General features: G+C 41.3%; 1 protein-coding gene across 3 annotated transcripts in view; it reads left to right on the top strand.

Annotated features, from left to right (window-relative positions):
* Positions 1 to 912: 912 nt before the first annotated feature.
* LOC309690812 (electrogenic aspartate/glutamate antiporter SLC25A12, mitochondrial-like) overlaps positions 913 to 18,471 on the top strand; it is a 23,370-nt gene continuing 5,811 nt past the window's right edge. The window contains exons 1-13 of one of the 3 annotated variants that reach the window (XM_082508180.1): positions 913 to 1,170; positions 1,677 to 1,730; positions 4,329 to 4,471; positions 4,892 to 5,007; positions 5,705 to 5,844; positions 8,772 to 8,918; positions 9,108 to 9,246; positions 10,120 to 10,213; positions 12,238 to 12,322; positions 13,548 to 13,629; positions 14,912 to 15,070; positions 16,049 to 16,101; positions 16,332 to 16,412. In XM_082508180.1, coding sequence (XP_082364306.1) covers positions 1,159 to 1,170; positions 1,677 to 1,730; positions 4,329 to 4,471; positions 4,892 to 5,007; positions 5,705 to 5,844; positions 8,772 to 8,918; positions 9,108 to 9,246; positions 10,120 to 10,213; positions 12,238 to 12,322; positions 13,548 to 13,629; positions 14,912 to 15,070; positions 16,049 to 16,101; positions 16,332 to 16,412 — 1,305 coding nt within the window. In that variant the 5' untranslated portion in view covers positions 913 to 1,158. The other 2 variants (XM_082508182.1, XM_082508181.1) reach the window with 2 other exon arrangements.

Below are 18,471 nucleotides of genomic sequence, written 5' to 3'. Positions count from 1 at the left end.
TTTCCCAAAAAAGAACATGCCAGCACAGCTTAGGTTTGGAAAGGTGCATCTGAAAAACTTCTGGTAAAATGTCTTTTGGACAGACAAGACCAAAGACAAGATGTTAATAATGCAGAGCACCATGTTTGTCACAAACCAAACATAGCCTACTGACACCTCGTACTGTCAAGCACAATGGAGGAGTGACGATTTGGGCTTATTTTGCAGCCAGAGGACCTATAGAGCAGTCACTGAGACCACCTATGTGCACTAAAGTATTCTAGGGTCAAAGGCGAGGCTACGTGTTTGGCAGGTAAAGCTCGGACAAAACTGGATCATCCACCAGGACAACGATCCAATGGTCAAAGTAGAAAATTTACAACAGAATGACTGAAAAAGAGTCATAGTGCTGCAATGGCCCAGATACCAGATCCCAACCTGACTGAAAAGCTGTGGTGGGATCGAAGAGAGCTGTGCATAAAAACAGTGAACTGAAGCAATGTTCTTCAGTGATGTGAGAGACTGATAAGGATACATTTACTTAAATGTAAGTCCTGGCTTTGAATATGTTTTATTGTCCTGACATATAAAACCTTAGAATTGACGTGGGGTGTAATTTTTATTTATTTTTATTTATTTTACCATGGCTACACACAAATATGATAGTTGATGTCTGAAACTGTATTTTTACGTGGAGGTTTTAAGCATATATGATCACTTTCGCCAAAATGATTCTCTCTCTTTATTTTATATTATCCTAAACCGAGTAGACTATTATAAGAATATGAACTGTGGAAAATTCTTATGGGCATTTTTCATTTCACGATATGATTTTTCACGATATAATTAAATAAATAACGCATTTTTTAAAAATTAAGATATTCTCTCCCGGTTTAGAGACTTTATCCACATTTGTTCTTTTCACCTCTCTGTCCTGCTGTTTGTTATGAGCAGGGCTACCACACAGTACAGCGTGTCCTCACTTGACCCCATGCAGACCGGAAATGCTGTAACACATCTGCTGACCAAGTGTCTCTGTCCGGAGCGTCCATCTCAGCTGCACCTTGTTCACAGCAAGGACAACAATCTGGCTAAAAATAGTGCGCTGTCTCGGACCTCCGCTGTCATCCCGATGCCCAGCGCCTGCGCTAGTCCACTGCGGCTGACGTCACATCCAGCATGGCGGTCAAGGTGACTCCGTCAATATTTCTTATCAGATAATAATTTTTAAAGGCAATAAAACGGCCGCGAGCTTTGCGCTGTCGGATGCCGAGGACGGCTCGTCTGCGCGGACGCTTGGGTTCAAATCCTCAGTCTGAAACGCAGCGGTGTCCTCCCCCCCCTTTTATTTAAGCTCTACATCTTTACACAGGCGCATCTCTCCCGGCCTCGCAGAGACAGCTGTAATTTCTTTTTCTCTGCTGCTTTTTTCTGATTCTGGGAGATTTGATGGGATTTTGCTGTCTGAAAGGATCGCAGCACGGCTACTTCCATATGCAGTGCCAGGCTGTTGCTGTTAGTAGCCTGCGATCGATGCGTAAAAAGGGGGGAAAATCAAAGCTAAACTGTGACAGACTGAACTTCAGCTTTATTGATGGTAGAGTTGCCTGCTGGAGCTCCAAAAACTACAGGCATTAACGTGGTATGGTCAGTTTTTCAACTGCTTTTCATAACAAATTCCAACTTGTGTGTTACAGGTGCAAGCAACCAAAAGGGCAGACCCCCAAGACTTGAAGACTGTTTTTCTGAAGGTAAGGCTTGCTCCAGGATTAAAACTGTTTCTAATACTAACTCATATGAAATCAAACAAATACATTAAAAGCCTACTGGTGCAGTGAGTGAGTAGTTTGTGTGGCGTCCACAGGGACACGTAGCTCTGTAAAGGTCACATAAATACTCTGACTAATTATGGATCAGCTACTACAGAGATTCGTCCTTGGCTTTAACTTTCTGCATGTGCAGAGTGTGTGTGCTTTTTATTTTATTTTTTTATCTTTAAAACTTAAAGAATTCCTCTTCGTTCTTCCGAGACAACCAATTCCCAGCATTAGGGTGTTAGTTTGTTTACCCCCACCAGGTCTTGTTTGGAGTGTCAACTTCTTAAGTCACCTTATGGTCCCTGAACATCTCTTCACTCTGCTAGAACAGGGCTGTGTAATTTGTGTTGCATATTCAGGTGGAAGAGTTAATTAGTGGAAGCTCATTCTGACTGCCTGTATAATTTGATTAAGAACTACTTGAGGCCTACTGCGCGGGTGAATAGATACACAATCATGTGATGGAGAAATGTGGCAATAAATTGCTCGGAATTAATATTTTCACTTAAAAAGATTAATTCAGCAGACTGCGTTGAATTGTCCTGAAAACACTTGGCGTGGGGGTCTCCTCCCACACTCTCAGCTGGGTTCATGTCGAACTCTCTCTGTCTGAGCTTGGCTCGGGCCCATGAGTTTGGCCTTTCTGTTGCCAGTTCATGTGGTGCTTGTGTTCCCAGAGCTATCTCTGCTCCAACTTGAAAACCAACCCGGGCTCTAAAAATGACCTTATGTCTTAGAGCGTGACCCAGATCTCCCGTTCAGCACGGCACTGTATTGCATGCTTTGCGTCAGCAGAGTGGAGTAAAACACATTTGCAACACAAGGCTCTGTTATATGCATTTTATTAACTGCAAGTAGATTTGGAGGTTAGAATTGCATATCATGAAACAGCAAGGATTTACACCACTTAATTTTTTTTATTTTTAAAATGTTGGACAGTTTTTCAATCTTTGCCGCTATAGGTTCTTGCCAGTCATCATTCCTAGAGTTTCAATCTGCATGTCAGGTGGAAGCTCTGGAATTTCTATGGAGCGTCCGAGTTGTCGTTTCTCTGGAGAAAGTTGGTGAGAGGCACTGTTGCATGGAGAGGATACTGATGGAAAGATGAGGTTCACTTTGGTTTTGGAGTAATACAGGCTATGCATCACCTTGTACTAAATCAAACTACCATGTGGTGTTGGAACACCTATGAATAAGGGATATTGCTTCTTCCCAAAACTCTGTTAACAAACTGCTGCCCAAACTTAGACATTAAGTGTGTCTAATTTGAAGGTAATGAAAAAATAATGTAAATTTGGAAGGATGCAAACTGTCAGAGTTGCAGTATCTTTTGCTCTCCAGGCTGAACATGCCCCATTCAGCTGACTAGGTTTAAAAGGATGGTTATGCCATACTGGGGCATGTAAGGAGATACTAGAAGCCTTGTAGGCTACTTTTGTCTGAGTTGGTATTTGTGGGGACTTTAAACAACGTTTTGTTGAGCTAATTTGTCTCTGACTGCAAAACTGAAGAACAACAGATAGGAAAGGGGTATCTTTTTAACAGCTGAGGTCTCACGGAGTACCCACAGTGGGACATATCTTTATTACTTCCAACAAGCAAGGCCTCTCACATCGGCTCCCCAGTAGTATTACCTCGAGACCGGAATACCAAAGCAACCGTCCTCATTAGACTTGTGTTTAGCCCTGTAACACCATATACCCCCAAAACACAAGGCATCCATAGATGTTCACGCTCAAATAAATCTCTACATAGTATACTGTGGCACAGCACGTTTCACACCACTGTACAGGATAAAACAACATAGAACATCATAGAAAAATGTATCCTGCTAACTTAAGACTTTGGATAAGCGGGCCTGTTCAAGTCCCTCACTGGTGAGATGAGTGAAACAAACATTTTCCCATCCCTGAGGAGCCCCTGAGAAAGGCCTTGAACCTCTCACACGGAGGCCACTGGAGCTGCTCAGCGGCCAGCAGATTGTATTGCAGCTTCCAGGTTTGAATGTGTGCAAGTGTGTGAGTGGGAACAGGGTGTTCCTGAAAAAGAGAGGGGCTGTCAGCAGCGTTGCTCTGAATGAGTAAGGGGTAAATCATTGTAATACAGTGTTCCTCTCACACAATAACACTTCTTTTTTTCTTTTTCTTTTTTTTTCTTTGCAATTTCAGTGGCACGGCATGCATCATTGTCTGTTATGTGTGTAGCAACATGTCTTTTGTACGAGAATGAGATTCATGGTTAGAATGAAGTCAAGAGATGACAAAGCTCAGAGATGCTTTTTCAATGCTGCCTGTCATTATGGCAAAGCTTTATATATATGCTTAAAATGCTCTATAGGGCCGATAAACTTAGATTCCTTTATGCTGTTAAAGGAAGCGGGATGCATCGTATTGTTACAGAGACAAGGGATATGTCCACATCTTCCTCTTTTTATGCACACAGTAAAATTTCAGCCTTACTGGTTCTCCGATTAAATGCACATATGGATCCACACTGAGTCTTGTTTATAGCTTGTCTGTTTCTTCTTTGCAGTATGCCAACGTGGTGCAGGATGGAGAGCATTACATGACCCCCAAGGACTTTGTGCAGCATTACCTGGGTCTGCATACACAGCCTCAACACAATCCCAAAACTGTGGAGCTGATAGCCGGAGTGGCTGACACCACCAAGGATGGGTGAGTAAGAACAAGTCGTGCGATGAAGGTTGCCATGAAGAGTTTGTTATGCTTAGATCTTTTATCTTTTGTTTTTGTTTTTTGCTATAAACAGATATTTATTTTAGTACATCAACAACCTGTCAAATGTTTTCTTTTCTTCACTGATAAATAAAGGATGGATAGATAGATAGATAGATAGATAGATAGATAGATAGATAGATATGCGTGTATATATATCAATGTATAACCAGTGTTAGTAACATTATTTCATTGGCTAGTTTGTGTTGTTGCTAAGAATGAAAACTGAAGCTTGGCTATAAAACGTATACCTTTAATGCTTTTTGTGCCTTGTCCTCAACGTCAGTCCGTGTCCTGGACACTGATATTGAAGATCCATATATGTTTCATCATTCATTTTTTTCTTTCTTCTCCAAACAGACTGATCTCTTTCCAGGAGTTTCTGGCCTTTGAGGCAGTTCTATGTGCCCCCGATGCCCTGTTCATAGTTGCCTTTCAGCTGTTTGACAAGACTGGTACAGGGAACATCTCATTTGGTATGTGCATGGTAGTTAATGTCAGTGTTTCAGCACAGAGGATAATTTAAACTGGATAATGTTATTATACCTACGTCTGACTTAAGATGTAGACCTGATGTAGATAATTAAAAGGAATTTAAAGTGCTTCTTGTTGAAAGAAAACATTGATGACATAATGATGAAAAACACTAAGAAACTACTGGGGTGGGGATGATTAAACACTGTAGAAGTTCTTTTTTTGTGTGTAAGCATGTATAGTCAATAAATATGGGAGTATCGGAGCTTTTGGGGGCTTCTTCTTTAGAGTATTAAATATGCTAGCAGTGAGACCTTTTTAAGGTCTCGTCTCTGGGCAGTGCTGCAATGAGCTGTGTGAAACATCACATTATACCCAGCTCCATTCGACATGAATCTAGTCTGTCATAAACTGAGAGAGTCTTACAAAGAAGCTGCTGTCGTGCTCTTTCTGTGCAATAGGCCTCCATAAAGGCAGCTGGAATTGAGAGTAGAGCTTATACAGAAAATTTCCTGGAAGGACTCACGACCCTCAAAATGTAACAGCCTCTTCAGATTCGCCATCCAAACTGACTCTTTCATCTCCTTTAACTGGGTTCTCTGCAAAGGGAATGAGCACGCGAGATGGACATTACAGCTTCATCTTGCAGGTTTTTCCTTCTGTCTTTTGTTACTGCTCACTCGGGCCTCTCTCTTCCAGAGAATGTACGTGACATCTTCAGCCAGACTACAGTCCATCACCACATTCCCTTTAACTGGGACTGTGAGTTCATCAGGCTACACTTTGGCCATGAAAGGAACAAGAACCTCAGCTACACAGAGTTCACCCAATTTCTGCAGGTATGTATTTTTATCTTGGCGCTTTATGTCAAAACTGATGTGCAGCGTGTTAAAGGAATGAGCTAAATTTCACAGATGAGCATCGGTCCATTTTTAAAATTAAAGGAATGATTTTACATTTTGGAAATAAGTTCATTTGTTTAATCTGTGCTGTGTATGTTACGTCTACAGAAGCCAGATAACAGAAGCTGCATCTAGGCTTGTGAAATTTGTATCTCCTCTACTGCCATCTTGCTCGGAGGGGTGGGGCGGTGGGGTGGTTCATTTCATATCTCAGTTGGTAGACTGGTCCTTCTTTTTAGGCTGACTTAATACTACCTTCTGTCATTTAAATTGGCTCTAACTCTGTTGGTGTTCTTCTGCAGCTTTCATTACATGTCTGACGTTCACAGTTCTGTCTTTGTAATGACGAGATTTGTTAGATCAATTTTTAATTTTCACAAACTTTTTTTGGCAGAATATTACCGACAAGCAGATTGGTTAAATTCCTGCCAAAAGTTAAGCAGTATGGTGGAGCAGTGGGTGGTAGTTTCTCATCTCACACCAAGAAGGTTTGGGGTTTGAACCTGCTGCCTGGCTTTGCACGTTCTCCCTGTGACTGTGTGGGTTCTCTCTGGGTAATCTGGCTTTGACTTCCAGTCCAAAAACATGCACGTTAGGCGAATTGTTTATTGGCTGTAGATGTGAAAGTGCAAGCGCGCGATTTCTCCCAGGATCACATGAGATATCGTCTAGGATAGGCTTCAGCCCCCATGTGACTCAAAGTTGACTAAGCAATTGATGCTTAGTCAACTTTGGATGAATGGATGGAAACCAGTATTGCCAGTATTTTGTTATGGAAACAAATAATATTATTAATATTATAACAATAATATTATAAATATGGAATGGTGGACTGAAACAAAGTTGAAAACTAATGATGACCTGTGACCTCTGTAGACATATATACAATATATATTATGGAAAACTGCATTCCCTGTCAAACATGGCGGCCGCGTTGATGCATCTTCCAGTGAAACAGAAGTGACCCCTGCACTATCTACATGTGTACATCTGTGTTCAGAGGAGCCACTTTTCTTTTGCTTAGTCTAAAAAGTAGTATCTATCAAAAGGTTTTTAAAAAACACACAACAACGTCACTATTCCAAAAAGTGTAAAATATACATCTCACGCTCTTTTCATGACTTTTTTTTTAAATTTAAGAACATGTCCCCTCTAAATAAGTGCAAAAGTCTTTAAAGATAATACTTAATGAACATAATCCAACTTTCTCATCTAAATCTGATTAACCTCCTAGGACCTGTCGTCCACATATGTGGACATCACATTTTGGGTTATTTAGACCGAAATACTCAATTTTGCTCTACATGGGCCTGATATCCACTTACGAGGACATTATACTGCTGCTGTTCTATCAAAACTTTAAACGAATATCCTCATATGTGGCTCTTATTTTTCTTAAAAACAAAAATAAGGTTAAAAAAAAAAATCTGGTAATTGGGCCCCAATGTGACCAAATATCAAAGAGAAATTAAAAATGCATGCCGTGGAAGAGTTCGGGTCTTAGGAGGTTAATTTAGTATCTTCTGTATTTAAAGTAAACAGTTTGTACAGAAAAGCAGCCAAAAGTGCTTCAATAGCATCAGAAAACATGAAGTCGTTTCTCCTGTGGGGATTTCATCCCACTTGGGGTCAAATTGGACTATATGCCATGCATATAGTTGGCATAACTAAAAGGGAGGGGAGTGTAATCAGTAGTTCTGGGGGTTTGAGGGAGCCTGTTGTGCCATTAAGACAGTTAAAGTTGGGCATCAGTTTAGCCCACTTGTTGAGCAGGCGCCCATTCAGTTGCAGCTGACATGCAGTGGCCCAGGTTTCAATCCAGTCTGCAGCCCTTTGCTATGTGTCCTCCCTTGCTTTCTCTCTCCTTCCTAACTTCGCTTCACTGTTAAACTGTCAAACAATGCCCAAAAATTGCTATTTTTCTTGATTGATTATTGCCCGGTGTGTGTGTGTGTGTGTGTTGTCAAAAAGAAAAAGCGGGAGCGGGGCTAGTGCAGCGACCTGGTTCAGAGTCGAGGGCTGTGGTCTGAGGCAGAAGCTGGGTGGTCCAAGAGTTATGCAGGCTGCACTCTGTCTCCACTTCAGTGTGGGATCTCTCAGAGCGCTTTGTGGTTTATCATACTTGACTGGAGCTTCCCACCACTACACCAAACACTCCTCTGCGTGCGGAATTTCATCTATATGTATCATTTTTATTGTCTTGTTTTCTGTCATGTCCGAGCACATTACATTTCTTCTAAGCGTTACTTGAAATTGATGCAAGTAGATCCGATTGTTATTGAAAGTTAGGGCTCTTTCACAGGAATGTGAAACTTCAGTGAGTTCACAGAGTGTTTGTAAGTCTAAAAAAAGTACATGTCTGTGTAATGAGTATCATGACCAGTTTTGAGCATTCTAATCAGCAAACATTGTGAGAATAAATCCACTGATTAGGTTATCAGAGCAAGAATATGAGGATGAAGAAGCACCTCGGTGTTGGAGTTCCTCCACAGTCCTCTGGTTATACGCGATGAGCTTTGACAGCAGACACTGACCCGGGGTCAGCCTCCCCTGCATCCCCTTCTGATTGCACGGTTGTCATATTGAATCATCTTGTTGTGGACACACCTGCCAGCCGCCTCGGCAGCCGCTCAGCTCGAATGCGGGATCAGACTACCCGGGACGTGGTTTTCATTAGTCTCTGGAGAAACGACTGCTATTAACAAAAAAGAAAATCTGTCTAACACGGTCACATCTCATGACTTTCACATCTGTTTAACACTGATATTATTGTACTTTCTTCTTCCAAGGTTCTGGGAACGCACTCTGCTTTTTTTTTTTTTCCTTTTTAGCATCTTAACCTTGTGTGTCTGTGTGTGCTACAGGAGCTGCAGCTTGAGCACGCCCGCCAGGCATTTGCACAAAAAGACAAGAGCAAAAGCGGCACCATCACTGCCTTGGACTTCAGTGACATCATGGCCACCATCAGGCACCACATGCTGACTCCGTTTGTCGAGGAGAATCTGGTTTCAGTTGAGTTATTACATTTTCCTTTTTTAAACAGTGACACAAGAATTCACAGTTAGCATCTGTGTTAGTGATTTATGTCTTACTGAGCTGCTGTCATTTAGCTGGTTAAGGAAGATTTGAAGGAACATAATAAGATCCATCCGTAGTCCCTCCTATCCAGTAGGTCTGACAGGCTTTTGGTCTTGCTGTAGGCTGCGGGAGGGAGCACCTCCCACATGGTGAGCTTCTCCTACTTCAATGCCTTCAATGCTCTCCTCAACAACATGGAGCTGATCCGCAAGATTTACAGCACGGTGGCGGGCACGCACAAAGACACTCTCGTCACCAAAGGTACTGCCGAGCGTCTCCCGAAATAATCACGTCTGCATCGTAAATGTGATGTGAGATGTTCGATCATATTTTAACTTTCTTGACAGAGTGGTGTGAGTGAACACTCAGGAAACATTTACTGTAGCACTAAATTACTAAGGTAAATGAACATTTTCAATCTGGTAATCAGATCATCCCCTCCCCTCCCCACACATGTATACCTGAGTAACTGATAGTCGTTCTGTCAGTCACATTTGTTCCCAGTTGTGTTTCCCATTCAGATGCAAACTTTAGACTTCTGCTTCCTCTTCATTGGTATTTCGCCTTGTAGAAAAGACTTTGAGCAAACAGTATTTGCAAATAATTATTGTTATTTGTTGCCGAGCATGTCAAATATCATTAAGTTTAAAGCGAGCACTTGCATGTCTGCTGTCCTTCACCGAAAAGTATATCATTGTACACCTCGAGCATACTTGTAACTAAAGGTGTGGAGGAAGTGAATAACAAACTCTTTCCCCTCTCTCAACAACTACCATTAGGTTTCCTTTTAGAACGACCACCTGATGGCAATGGAATTTCTCAGCAGGCAGCAGTAAAGAAGTGAATATAAATCCCATATAGCAGAGCCGTGCAGGGTGCTGCTGAGAGTGGTTCAGTTAGTGGTAGTCGAGGAAGAAGTAAAGCACACACAGGACTGGTTTTAATGGTTTTAAAAAATGTTCTGCAACAAAGAGCCACATAAAGAAAAAAATACAAGGACCATTATTTGCAAATACTATATAACACAAACCTCCAGTAGAAAATAACTAATGTTTTTATCCTCTCGGCCTCATGTCTGATGTTTGAAATCCAGTTTGTGTGACTGCATCGTCTCCTGTCTTTGTTAAATTGTAGAGGAGTTTGTTCATGCTGCAAATAAGTTTGGTCAAATCACTCCGATGGAAATTGACATCCTGTATCAGCTCGTTGGTCTCCACTCTCACTCTGGGTAAGATCTCCAGTTATTCTGTTGTCACCTGTGGAGTTGGTTTATTGGTCAGTGAACATATTTCAGGCTACAACACGTTTACACTAAAGAGTAACAAGACTTTACTGGACAACAGTTTATAATAAGGTGCTTGTATTTACCATTAGCTTATTTCCATGCTTATGTGAAATCTGTATTTCAAACATTTTGCAATTAGCAGGCCATTAAGAGATTACCTCTCAATAACTCAACTGCTTTATAAGTTCACTTAATATAGATTTATTAAAAAAAAATATGAACCCTAGTTTAGTTGTATTACGTTACACCAGTGATGCTCAAATAATAGCGCTAGTAGTACTTTCACAGTAACTAAAGGCTCAACTCATTTAAAAAAAAAACAACTACAAAAAAAGCAAGAAAATACAGTTAATTAAAGAACTGATTGACCTGGACAGGTTTGTATGGAAGCTTCCATAGGTTTGTGCAGAAAAGTTATTTTTAAATAAAAACAGGATTGCGTAAATGATAAAAATCGGTAAATAAACAAGTACGTAGGGAAAAAAGTTGTACACCCCACTAAAAGTGTTGTCCGCTCACTGCATAATAGATAATCAAAGGAAAGACCTATCGAAAATTTAGATTTAAAAACTAGGAAATTCTTGACTAAAGGTGTAATTAGGTTGAATTTATTGAGCAAACATGAGCATATTAAGAAAAAACTAGTTAGCTAAACATAATGGAAGGAGTGGTTGAAATTAAAAGCTTATATTTATAGATAAGCAGTTGAGACAGTTTACTAACCATAACTGATAAATGGTGAAGTGAATCTAATGGGAAAGAGTAAATGGTAACCTGGTCCAGTTCCATACTGAACACATTACAGTGCAATGACCCGGTTCTCGGGTCTGTGGGGGGACGTTATTATAACAGCAACCACTGCATTTGACTGTATTTAATAAGTGTTATTAAAGAAGAATGACCGTCCCGACTCCTGAGTAAAACATACATTATAAAGAAAAACACTAGGAGGATATTGATGGAAAACCTTTAGTTAATGACCTACAAATTGAAGAATGTTTTCATGTATATGAAGCATTAATAAGTGTTTTATAATTATTCATGAAGATTTACTGAAAAAGTAGTACACATGCTAATAAACAGATGTCTAATAGTGAATATTTGTACTGTAATATACAATGTTTCTTTTATTTGTACCTGTTCATGTTGGACAAGCTGAAAAAGTGCTCTTGTACATAGTGCGGCATTTAAATTTGTAACTAAATTATGAATATGTTCTCATTAAAAGGGTACAAAAAGAAACTTGGACAAACTTCCTTAATATTTTATTTTTTTTCTGTAGTGTTTATGTGTATAAATGGGGAAATAATTATTCCAGCTCCTGGATTAACTTGGGTGGTTTTTGACTGTGTAATTTTTTTAAATGTAGTTTGGATTTCTAGCAGACTAATGCTTTCCTAAATTGCCAAAGTCCGACCTGCATATATGTGAGGAATACATGAAATGGAACGAACCAAACTCGAGGTGGAGTCCAAAGAAGTGCAGAAATGTTCTTTTCCACTGTCATTAATGCAGTCGCCCAGGTAGCTTCTCCTGCTATTCCCTCAAATTTACATTTACACAAGCTCGTGTTTTTATTCTAAGCCGACACGAATGGAATGAATATGTTATAAACATCTGTTTATTGGTCGTAAAGATAAAGTTATTGCTCATTCTGTTTAACAATGGTTGCTCCAGTGGCTGATTAACAAGACACACATAAAACATGAATGCAGTCTTTATGATGCATCAGACCAGCGGGGGATACTTGGATCTCCAGCATTTAGTAACAAAACACTTTCATTTACTCATTGGGCCCCTTCCAGCTTTGTTTGTCTGTTGTGTGTATAAGCTCGAGTAGCAGGAACTTTAAGTTATATGGCAGTAAAAGGTCTGTGGAAAATCTTACATCACTGGCTGCCGCTCAGAGTAGATGCACGGCTTTCTGCTTTTTCCTGGACTAAATCCCTTTCTCTCTCCCCCTCAAGGCGGCTGAACCACGCAGATATCGAGAGAGTTGCCCCGCTGGAGGAAGGAGACATGCCATACCACCTAGCAGAGAGCCACAGACAGGTAGCCTGAGTGACTCCTCTAATACACCTCACATCCTCCTGCCTTTCATCAAAGCCTTTCCCACTTCTTCGCCCTGCTTCCTTCTCAGAAAGAAGCGAGAAAAAGGAAGACTGTTCAGTCGCTGAATTAGCAGAGTGCCCATGTTTTTCTTCCCTTGTGAAGTGCATTTCTTTAACTCCCAGATAAAAGTACTCCAATTATAGTCAAAGAGGAAGAATGGATTGTTGCATTGCGCCTCTCCATGAAAGGCACTGCCTATTTTATTCAGTATGGCTGTACATACACATCAGCTGCAATCACACATCTGAGACGCTAATAAGAGGCTTTTATCAGTGTGGGGCTTGAGAAGTTTTAGGAGCCTTTAGCAAAGTCTGCTAATGGCAGGAGGGGAGTGGGAGTCAAGGTGGATGTGGCAGAACAAAATAGTTCCTGCCTCCACCGGATAACACGGCTCTATATCAGGCTGTGGTCAGAGCTTTCAGGCCACTCCTGGGACTCGTGCTCAGAGGTCTGGAATTTGATTCCTTTGGGGGGGATGCTGCAATTCTCAGCCTTGCCCTTCTGTGGAAGTAGGCTAATTGTTTAAACCCTTTGATCAAGACCTCGATCTTGTTAGCATGCAACTCTGGGTGGAAGCATCTGGGAAGAGGGAAAAAAAAAAAGATCTTCTCCACTCCCTGCTCATCTGGTGGCAGGAGAAGTTGCTAAATACATCGACTTGCACACACATTTGACGATGTCTCGCTCGGACTGTGTAATATTCATGTAGATTCTTATCTGGACATGGAAAAGGGTTGTGAGGCTAATCAGTTCCCAGTGTAAACAAAGGCATTTGCTTTCAACATCAAACACCAATCCTAAGATCAAGTGGATAAGGGAGAAATTATGCTTTGTTATAAAAATAAAAGAAGACATTTTTAGCTTTTAGCCTCCCACATGTCGCATGCGTGGAAAACTCAGCCGCAGGTTCACACAGTCATTTACTGTATCCAGAGCTAGTCTGTCTGTGACATTTAATACAGGCTGATGATGAATCAGACATTATGTGACATGTCTGCATTCCATCGCCTTCCTCCGCCGTTGAGTACTCTATAGCATTTTTCTTTCCACAATGTATCTGGTTCGCTATAGTTTAATAGCCAGCCGATTCATGTTTAGTGTCTGATCCCCCCTCCTGTCTTTCTCCAGATTCATTTGACCGCTGGTGTCTTTTTCTCCTATACAGCACGCTCACGAAACGTCTCGGCCCATCTGGCTCCAGGCTGCGGAGTCTGCCTACAGGTTTTCTCTGGGCTCAATCGCTGGAGGTGAGTGACATGTCTGCGGCGGAGCCCCCGGCCCGCCCGAGCGGTAACCTTAGCCGGCTGGCTGCCGCGCCGAGGCCCCGGGGCCGACCATTGTCCTGCAGGGAGAAGGGCTGTGATGTGAGGCTCCGGCATTGTGCTGCCGTGCCACCGTGGCTCCAGGCTGTCGTTGGAGTCGAAGCTTTGGAATGACACAAATCTTCCGGAACCGCACTCCCTGGAATCTCCCTCTCTAATTACGCTGGGGGGAACTGATACAAGGAACTTCTGACATAACTGCCCCTCAGATAGGAACACGGCCTTTGTATGTGTGTGTGTGCACTTGTTCTCCTTAAATACGCAAAGAGTTTTCAGTCATCATTCAGCAGAAGCCAATTCAGGCCAGGTCAGAGAGAGATATACTGTAAGTCATGAGGCATACAGAGAAACCACCAGGAATGAGCTGTTTCTCACGCACTGTGCTGCTTTCTCTGTTTGCACGTTTGGGAATCATCATTACAGCAGGCCTTGATGCCAAACAAGACATGGCGAGTGTAACTGATAACAACAGTTTAGTGCAGTGTTGCTCAAACTTTTTCTGGCAAGCTTCCCTTCAGGAGTTGAGAAAGTTCACACCCGCCAAACCGCGATTTTTAACAGTTATTTACAATAACAATAAAGGCTCGAAGGTGCATTCTTTTGAAATAACAGAGAACATAAAAGCTTCAACACTCTTCTCTCCTTACTTTTCCACAAATCCTTCTCATTAAACTTGATTTCATCTTGTATTTTTCACCCAGTCGTCCACTTTGCAGGACTTCCTACTCTAAGCTTTATGATGATTTCTTTGAAGTGGTAATCCATCCCCAAATGTAGCTGCAGAATTATTGCTGTACATCTCAGTTGTGTAGGACTCTAGATAAATAAAGTGATGGCTTGTATGCATTAGAGGGCTTCCCAAGGGCTGTCCAATATCAACAGGTTATTAATTGAGTTAAAAAAAAATTAAAAAGTAATAGTAATTCATTGTTAGAAGCACAAAGATCAAACATTTACTAGCTTGTCTAGACTGAAAAAAGGGGGGGTTTCTTTGTCATTTTGGGTTTTCTTGTCTGCCAGTTGCACAAATCAGAAAACAAACTGCAGCTCTTTTTGTCACATTTGCCACAAGTAAAATGTGAATTTGGTTTCTGAATTGTTTAGATGCTCAAAAAAAATCTTTCCAAAATAGCAGAAACCCCCCCAAAACTAGTTCATTGTGTGTTTTTTTTGTTTGTTTGTTTTTTAATTTTTTTAATGTTTGTAGCTGCCGGCGCTACGGCTGTGTACCCTATTGACCTGGTGAAGACGCGCATGCAGAACCAGCGCTCCACCGGCTCCTTTGTAGGAGAGCTGATGTACAAGAACAGCTTCGACTGCGCAAAGAAAGTGCTCCGTTACGAGGGCTTCTTCGGCTTTTACAGAGGTAATCATTTACAGATTTATTTTTTTCAGTAAATGAAAAGACCTGAAATCTCTGTGCAAGCCAACATGTGGGTGTCGTGCAAAACAAACCATCTGATGGGAAAGCATCAACATTCGCCAGCGCGCTAATATCGGGAGCATGGTTCGCTAATTGATACCAGAAACCTTTGCCCTCCCTGTTCAGCAGTGAATAAAGCAACACCCAGGGGTCACGTTTTCATTATCTCCTGGGAGAGTTGCCCGAGGAGAATGACCAGCAGTATTCATGTAGCAACAGCAGCAGCGGTGTCTGATCTGCCTCTGCCTGAGTGGTGATAATGGTGCTGAAGGCTTGTGATATACAACACTTCTTTCATATGAGGGAAGTCAAGACTGCCATCTACTGCTGCCTCTACCGCTGCAGCGCTTTGTTGCTCTGATCTGCGTCCCCCTGCCCTCCTTCCTCATCTCTTGCACATGATAAGAGGGTGATTGACTCAGAGACAGACACGCTCGGCTGTTTTCTGGCTGCACACCAGCAGCAGTCACTCAGCAGCTCCTTCAGAAGTTTATCTGGCCTGATGAAGGACAGACGGTGAAACAGTATGGCAGTTATCGCCACTGTAGCACCCAGCCTCCCCCCTCGATCTTGTACGTGACCACACAGCTCTCTCTGTTCCCCGCTAACAGCAGGATCAAGTCTCCGCGATGCTGATCCCATATGGAGCAGCCGTGTCATATTTTTGGGGACTTTTGTTCAATTTCAGTGGGACCTTTGTATGCTGGTGCATCAGCTGTATCAGGCACCATCTGTAAATATTTATGGGTTTGTTTTACACGCACAAGAACCCCGCAGCTTATATTGTTCTCGCTGTCAGTGGATGTATTCATTCAGCAAAGATACAAAAAAAAAAAGTGCATTCATTTCCAGCCAGACTGTCTCTCTTTCTCTCTCTCTCTGTCAGGTATTCTAATGGTATCTATGAATAATATTTTGCAGGTCTCCTCCCGCAGCTCATTGGCGTTGCCCCGGAGAAAGCTATCAAACTCACGGCAAGTCATTCCACTGCATAGCTTAGAGTGCTCAAAAAGTTGTTCTGAACGATTCATTGTGAATGGAAAAAAACATGCAAAGAAGAAGAGACACACTTTGCAATCAAGATGCGACTGCAACCACAAGTTAACATTAATGCCCTGCCATCAAGACTGCGATTGTGTCTCATCTGACTTCTTCTTCTTCTTCTTTGTGTCTCCTTTCCTTTATTTTTTCTTCTTTTCTTCAGGTGAACGATTTTGTCAGAGACAAGTTCACCAACCAGGATGATACCATCCCTCTTCCTGCAGAGATTCTGGCTGGTGGATGTGTAAGCATTACTGAGGCGATCATCATTCAAATTCACTCTGTAGATGAACTCAAAACCGAGTGAAGGGACACCTTAAAGATAAGCGATGTATGCATGAGTAAAAAAAAAATAGTGCAGTGATTATGTGCGTTTTGTAGTCTTGGGTTCATAAGTAAGTACAGAAATGAAATGTGTAAGTATTTCAGATCCAAAGCTAAACTGATACTGCTCTTTTAGTGTTTTAATTTTTGTTTTAACATATGTGTAGGGTGAGAAATGTATTTAACATGCATGAAACGATCATTATATGCCGTGCGGATGAGGTATTCAACTTTACTTAAAGGTGTTATATGTAAGTACGTTGGGTTTTTTTTTAAACATCCCTCCATCATGTCTGCCCTCAGTGTCATTTAGCTGCATCTCCAGTGAGTCTCTAAAATATCTCCAGTGGATGGATCCAGCTCCACCAGCTGCAGCTGGGAAGCCCAAGATGGGGGAGCTGGTTCTGCTCTGCATAGTAACACGGGAACCAGATCTCTTATTTGTTGCAAGTTGAGGTCGGCATGTCAGAGAGACTGAATGTGGAGGCAGCTGAATGAAATCTAGGACTACCACAATATTAATCTTACCTGTCGGTAGTAAGGATGAGCATTTCAGGCGCATAATGCTTTCAGTATTCTTCATGTACTGCCTTGCTGTGCCAGGCTTTTGCCATTCTAGTTCAGTTTTTAGCTTAATGACCATTTAAATATTTGTAAATCATGACCATCCATAGCTGTCAGGTAGGAAAACACAAATATCTTTCAAAATAAAATACTTGTGTAAAGCCAATTAAAATAAGAGTATCAAAACATTCTACAAGTCCACATCCTGCATCACCATCCAGAGAGGTCAGTTAAAAGTACAAATATATAAAAAGTATATATCTTTATTGTTACTAACGAGGCCTGCAGCACTTGTTCACTTCAATCATGTATTTAAACAGACACGTATGTTAAGTTTCACTTACTGCTATTCTTTTTATCTTCACTACATGAGTGTATATAGTCCATCCATTCATCAGAAACACAAAAGAAATGATAATATACACATACGTTTAAGACGAGGTAATCAATCAGACACTATTACTATCACTGTTTGATGAACACTTATTAACAAACATGGATGACAGCACTTTCCAGTGGCCCCAAAGTGCCACTGCACTACAAATTGAGCAAAATGTATTTACAAACAATGCACACTTATCATAGATCAGCTACTGTGCATAATCTAAACAAATTATTAGGATATAATTATTCCCAAAAGCTATAAACATGTTGATAATCCTGGTACCCTAGGCAGGTTGTACAGTGAGTTTCATCCAGACTGATCAATGTGTCTAAGAGGAACAGACATACATATGCCACAATCATAAAAGTAAGATATTATTGCATGATGAGTAAGTAGTTTTTTGCAGGTCAGAACATTATAAATACATAGTACAGAAAGAAGTGTTTCCCTCTTTAATGTGGTGATGTGGAGTAATGAAAAGAGTAGACTATAGTCACCCTGTCTTTGCACCTAAGCAGAGTGCTTGATGCACTTTTACAGTCCCACAGAAGAAAAATGACACTCCTGTTTTGTTGTAATGTTTTGTGCGTATGTTTCTGGTTGTAACCACACCATTTAAAGGAGAAGGTGCCCCGGCTTGTTTAAAGTTTTTGAAAGACAAGTCTTTCACCTGCGTTTGGATCTTTGTGAGGTGTCCGTTTTGGATTTGTAAACACAGGGAGGCATCGTGGTTTTATTTCATTTCATTTACAGATTTTTGCTTTAAATTGAATCTGACTTCATTTGCCAGTGTGTTTACTGTTGCCATGGTGACTCTTATTAAGTGAGAGAGGTTGCTATAATTCAGCGTCTAATGTCAGCACATCGGAAGTTTCCCAAAACAGAAACTATGATTGTGAATCGTCTGAAATGGCGACTGCGGTCAGGTGTGATTCCTTTTTCTGTGTAGCAATTTGTCATTGCATCATCGGATTAAAGATGCCTCTGTGCCGGCTGTGCTGAAATAAAGCAGGAGCGCTGTGGAGCAGAG

The sequence above is a fragment of the Aulonocara stuartgranti genome (genome assembly GCF_965226115.1).
Source record: "Aulonocara stuartgranti genome assembly, chromosome: 16".
NCBI lineage: Eukaryota > Metazoa > Chordata > Actinopteri > Cichliformes > Cichlidae > Aulonocara > Aulonocara stuartgranti.
Note: the sequence above shows the minus strand (reverse complement) of the source record. Positions and strands in the feature narration are given on the sequence as shown.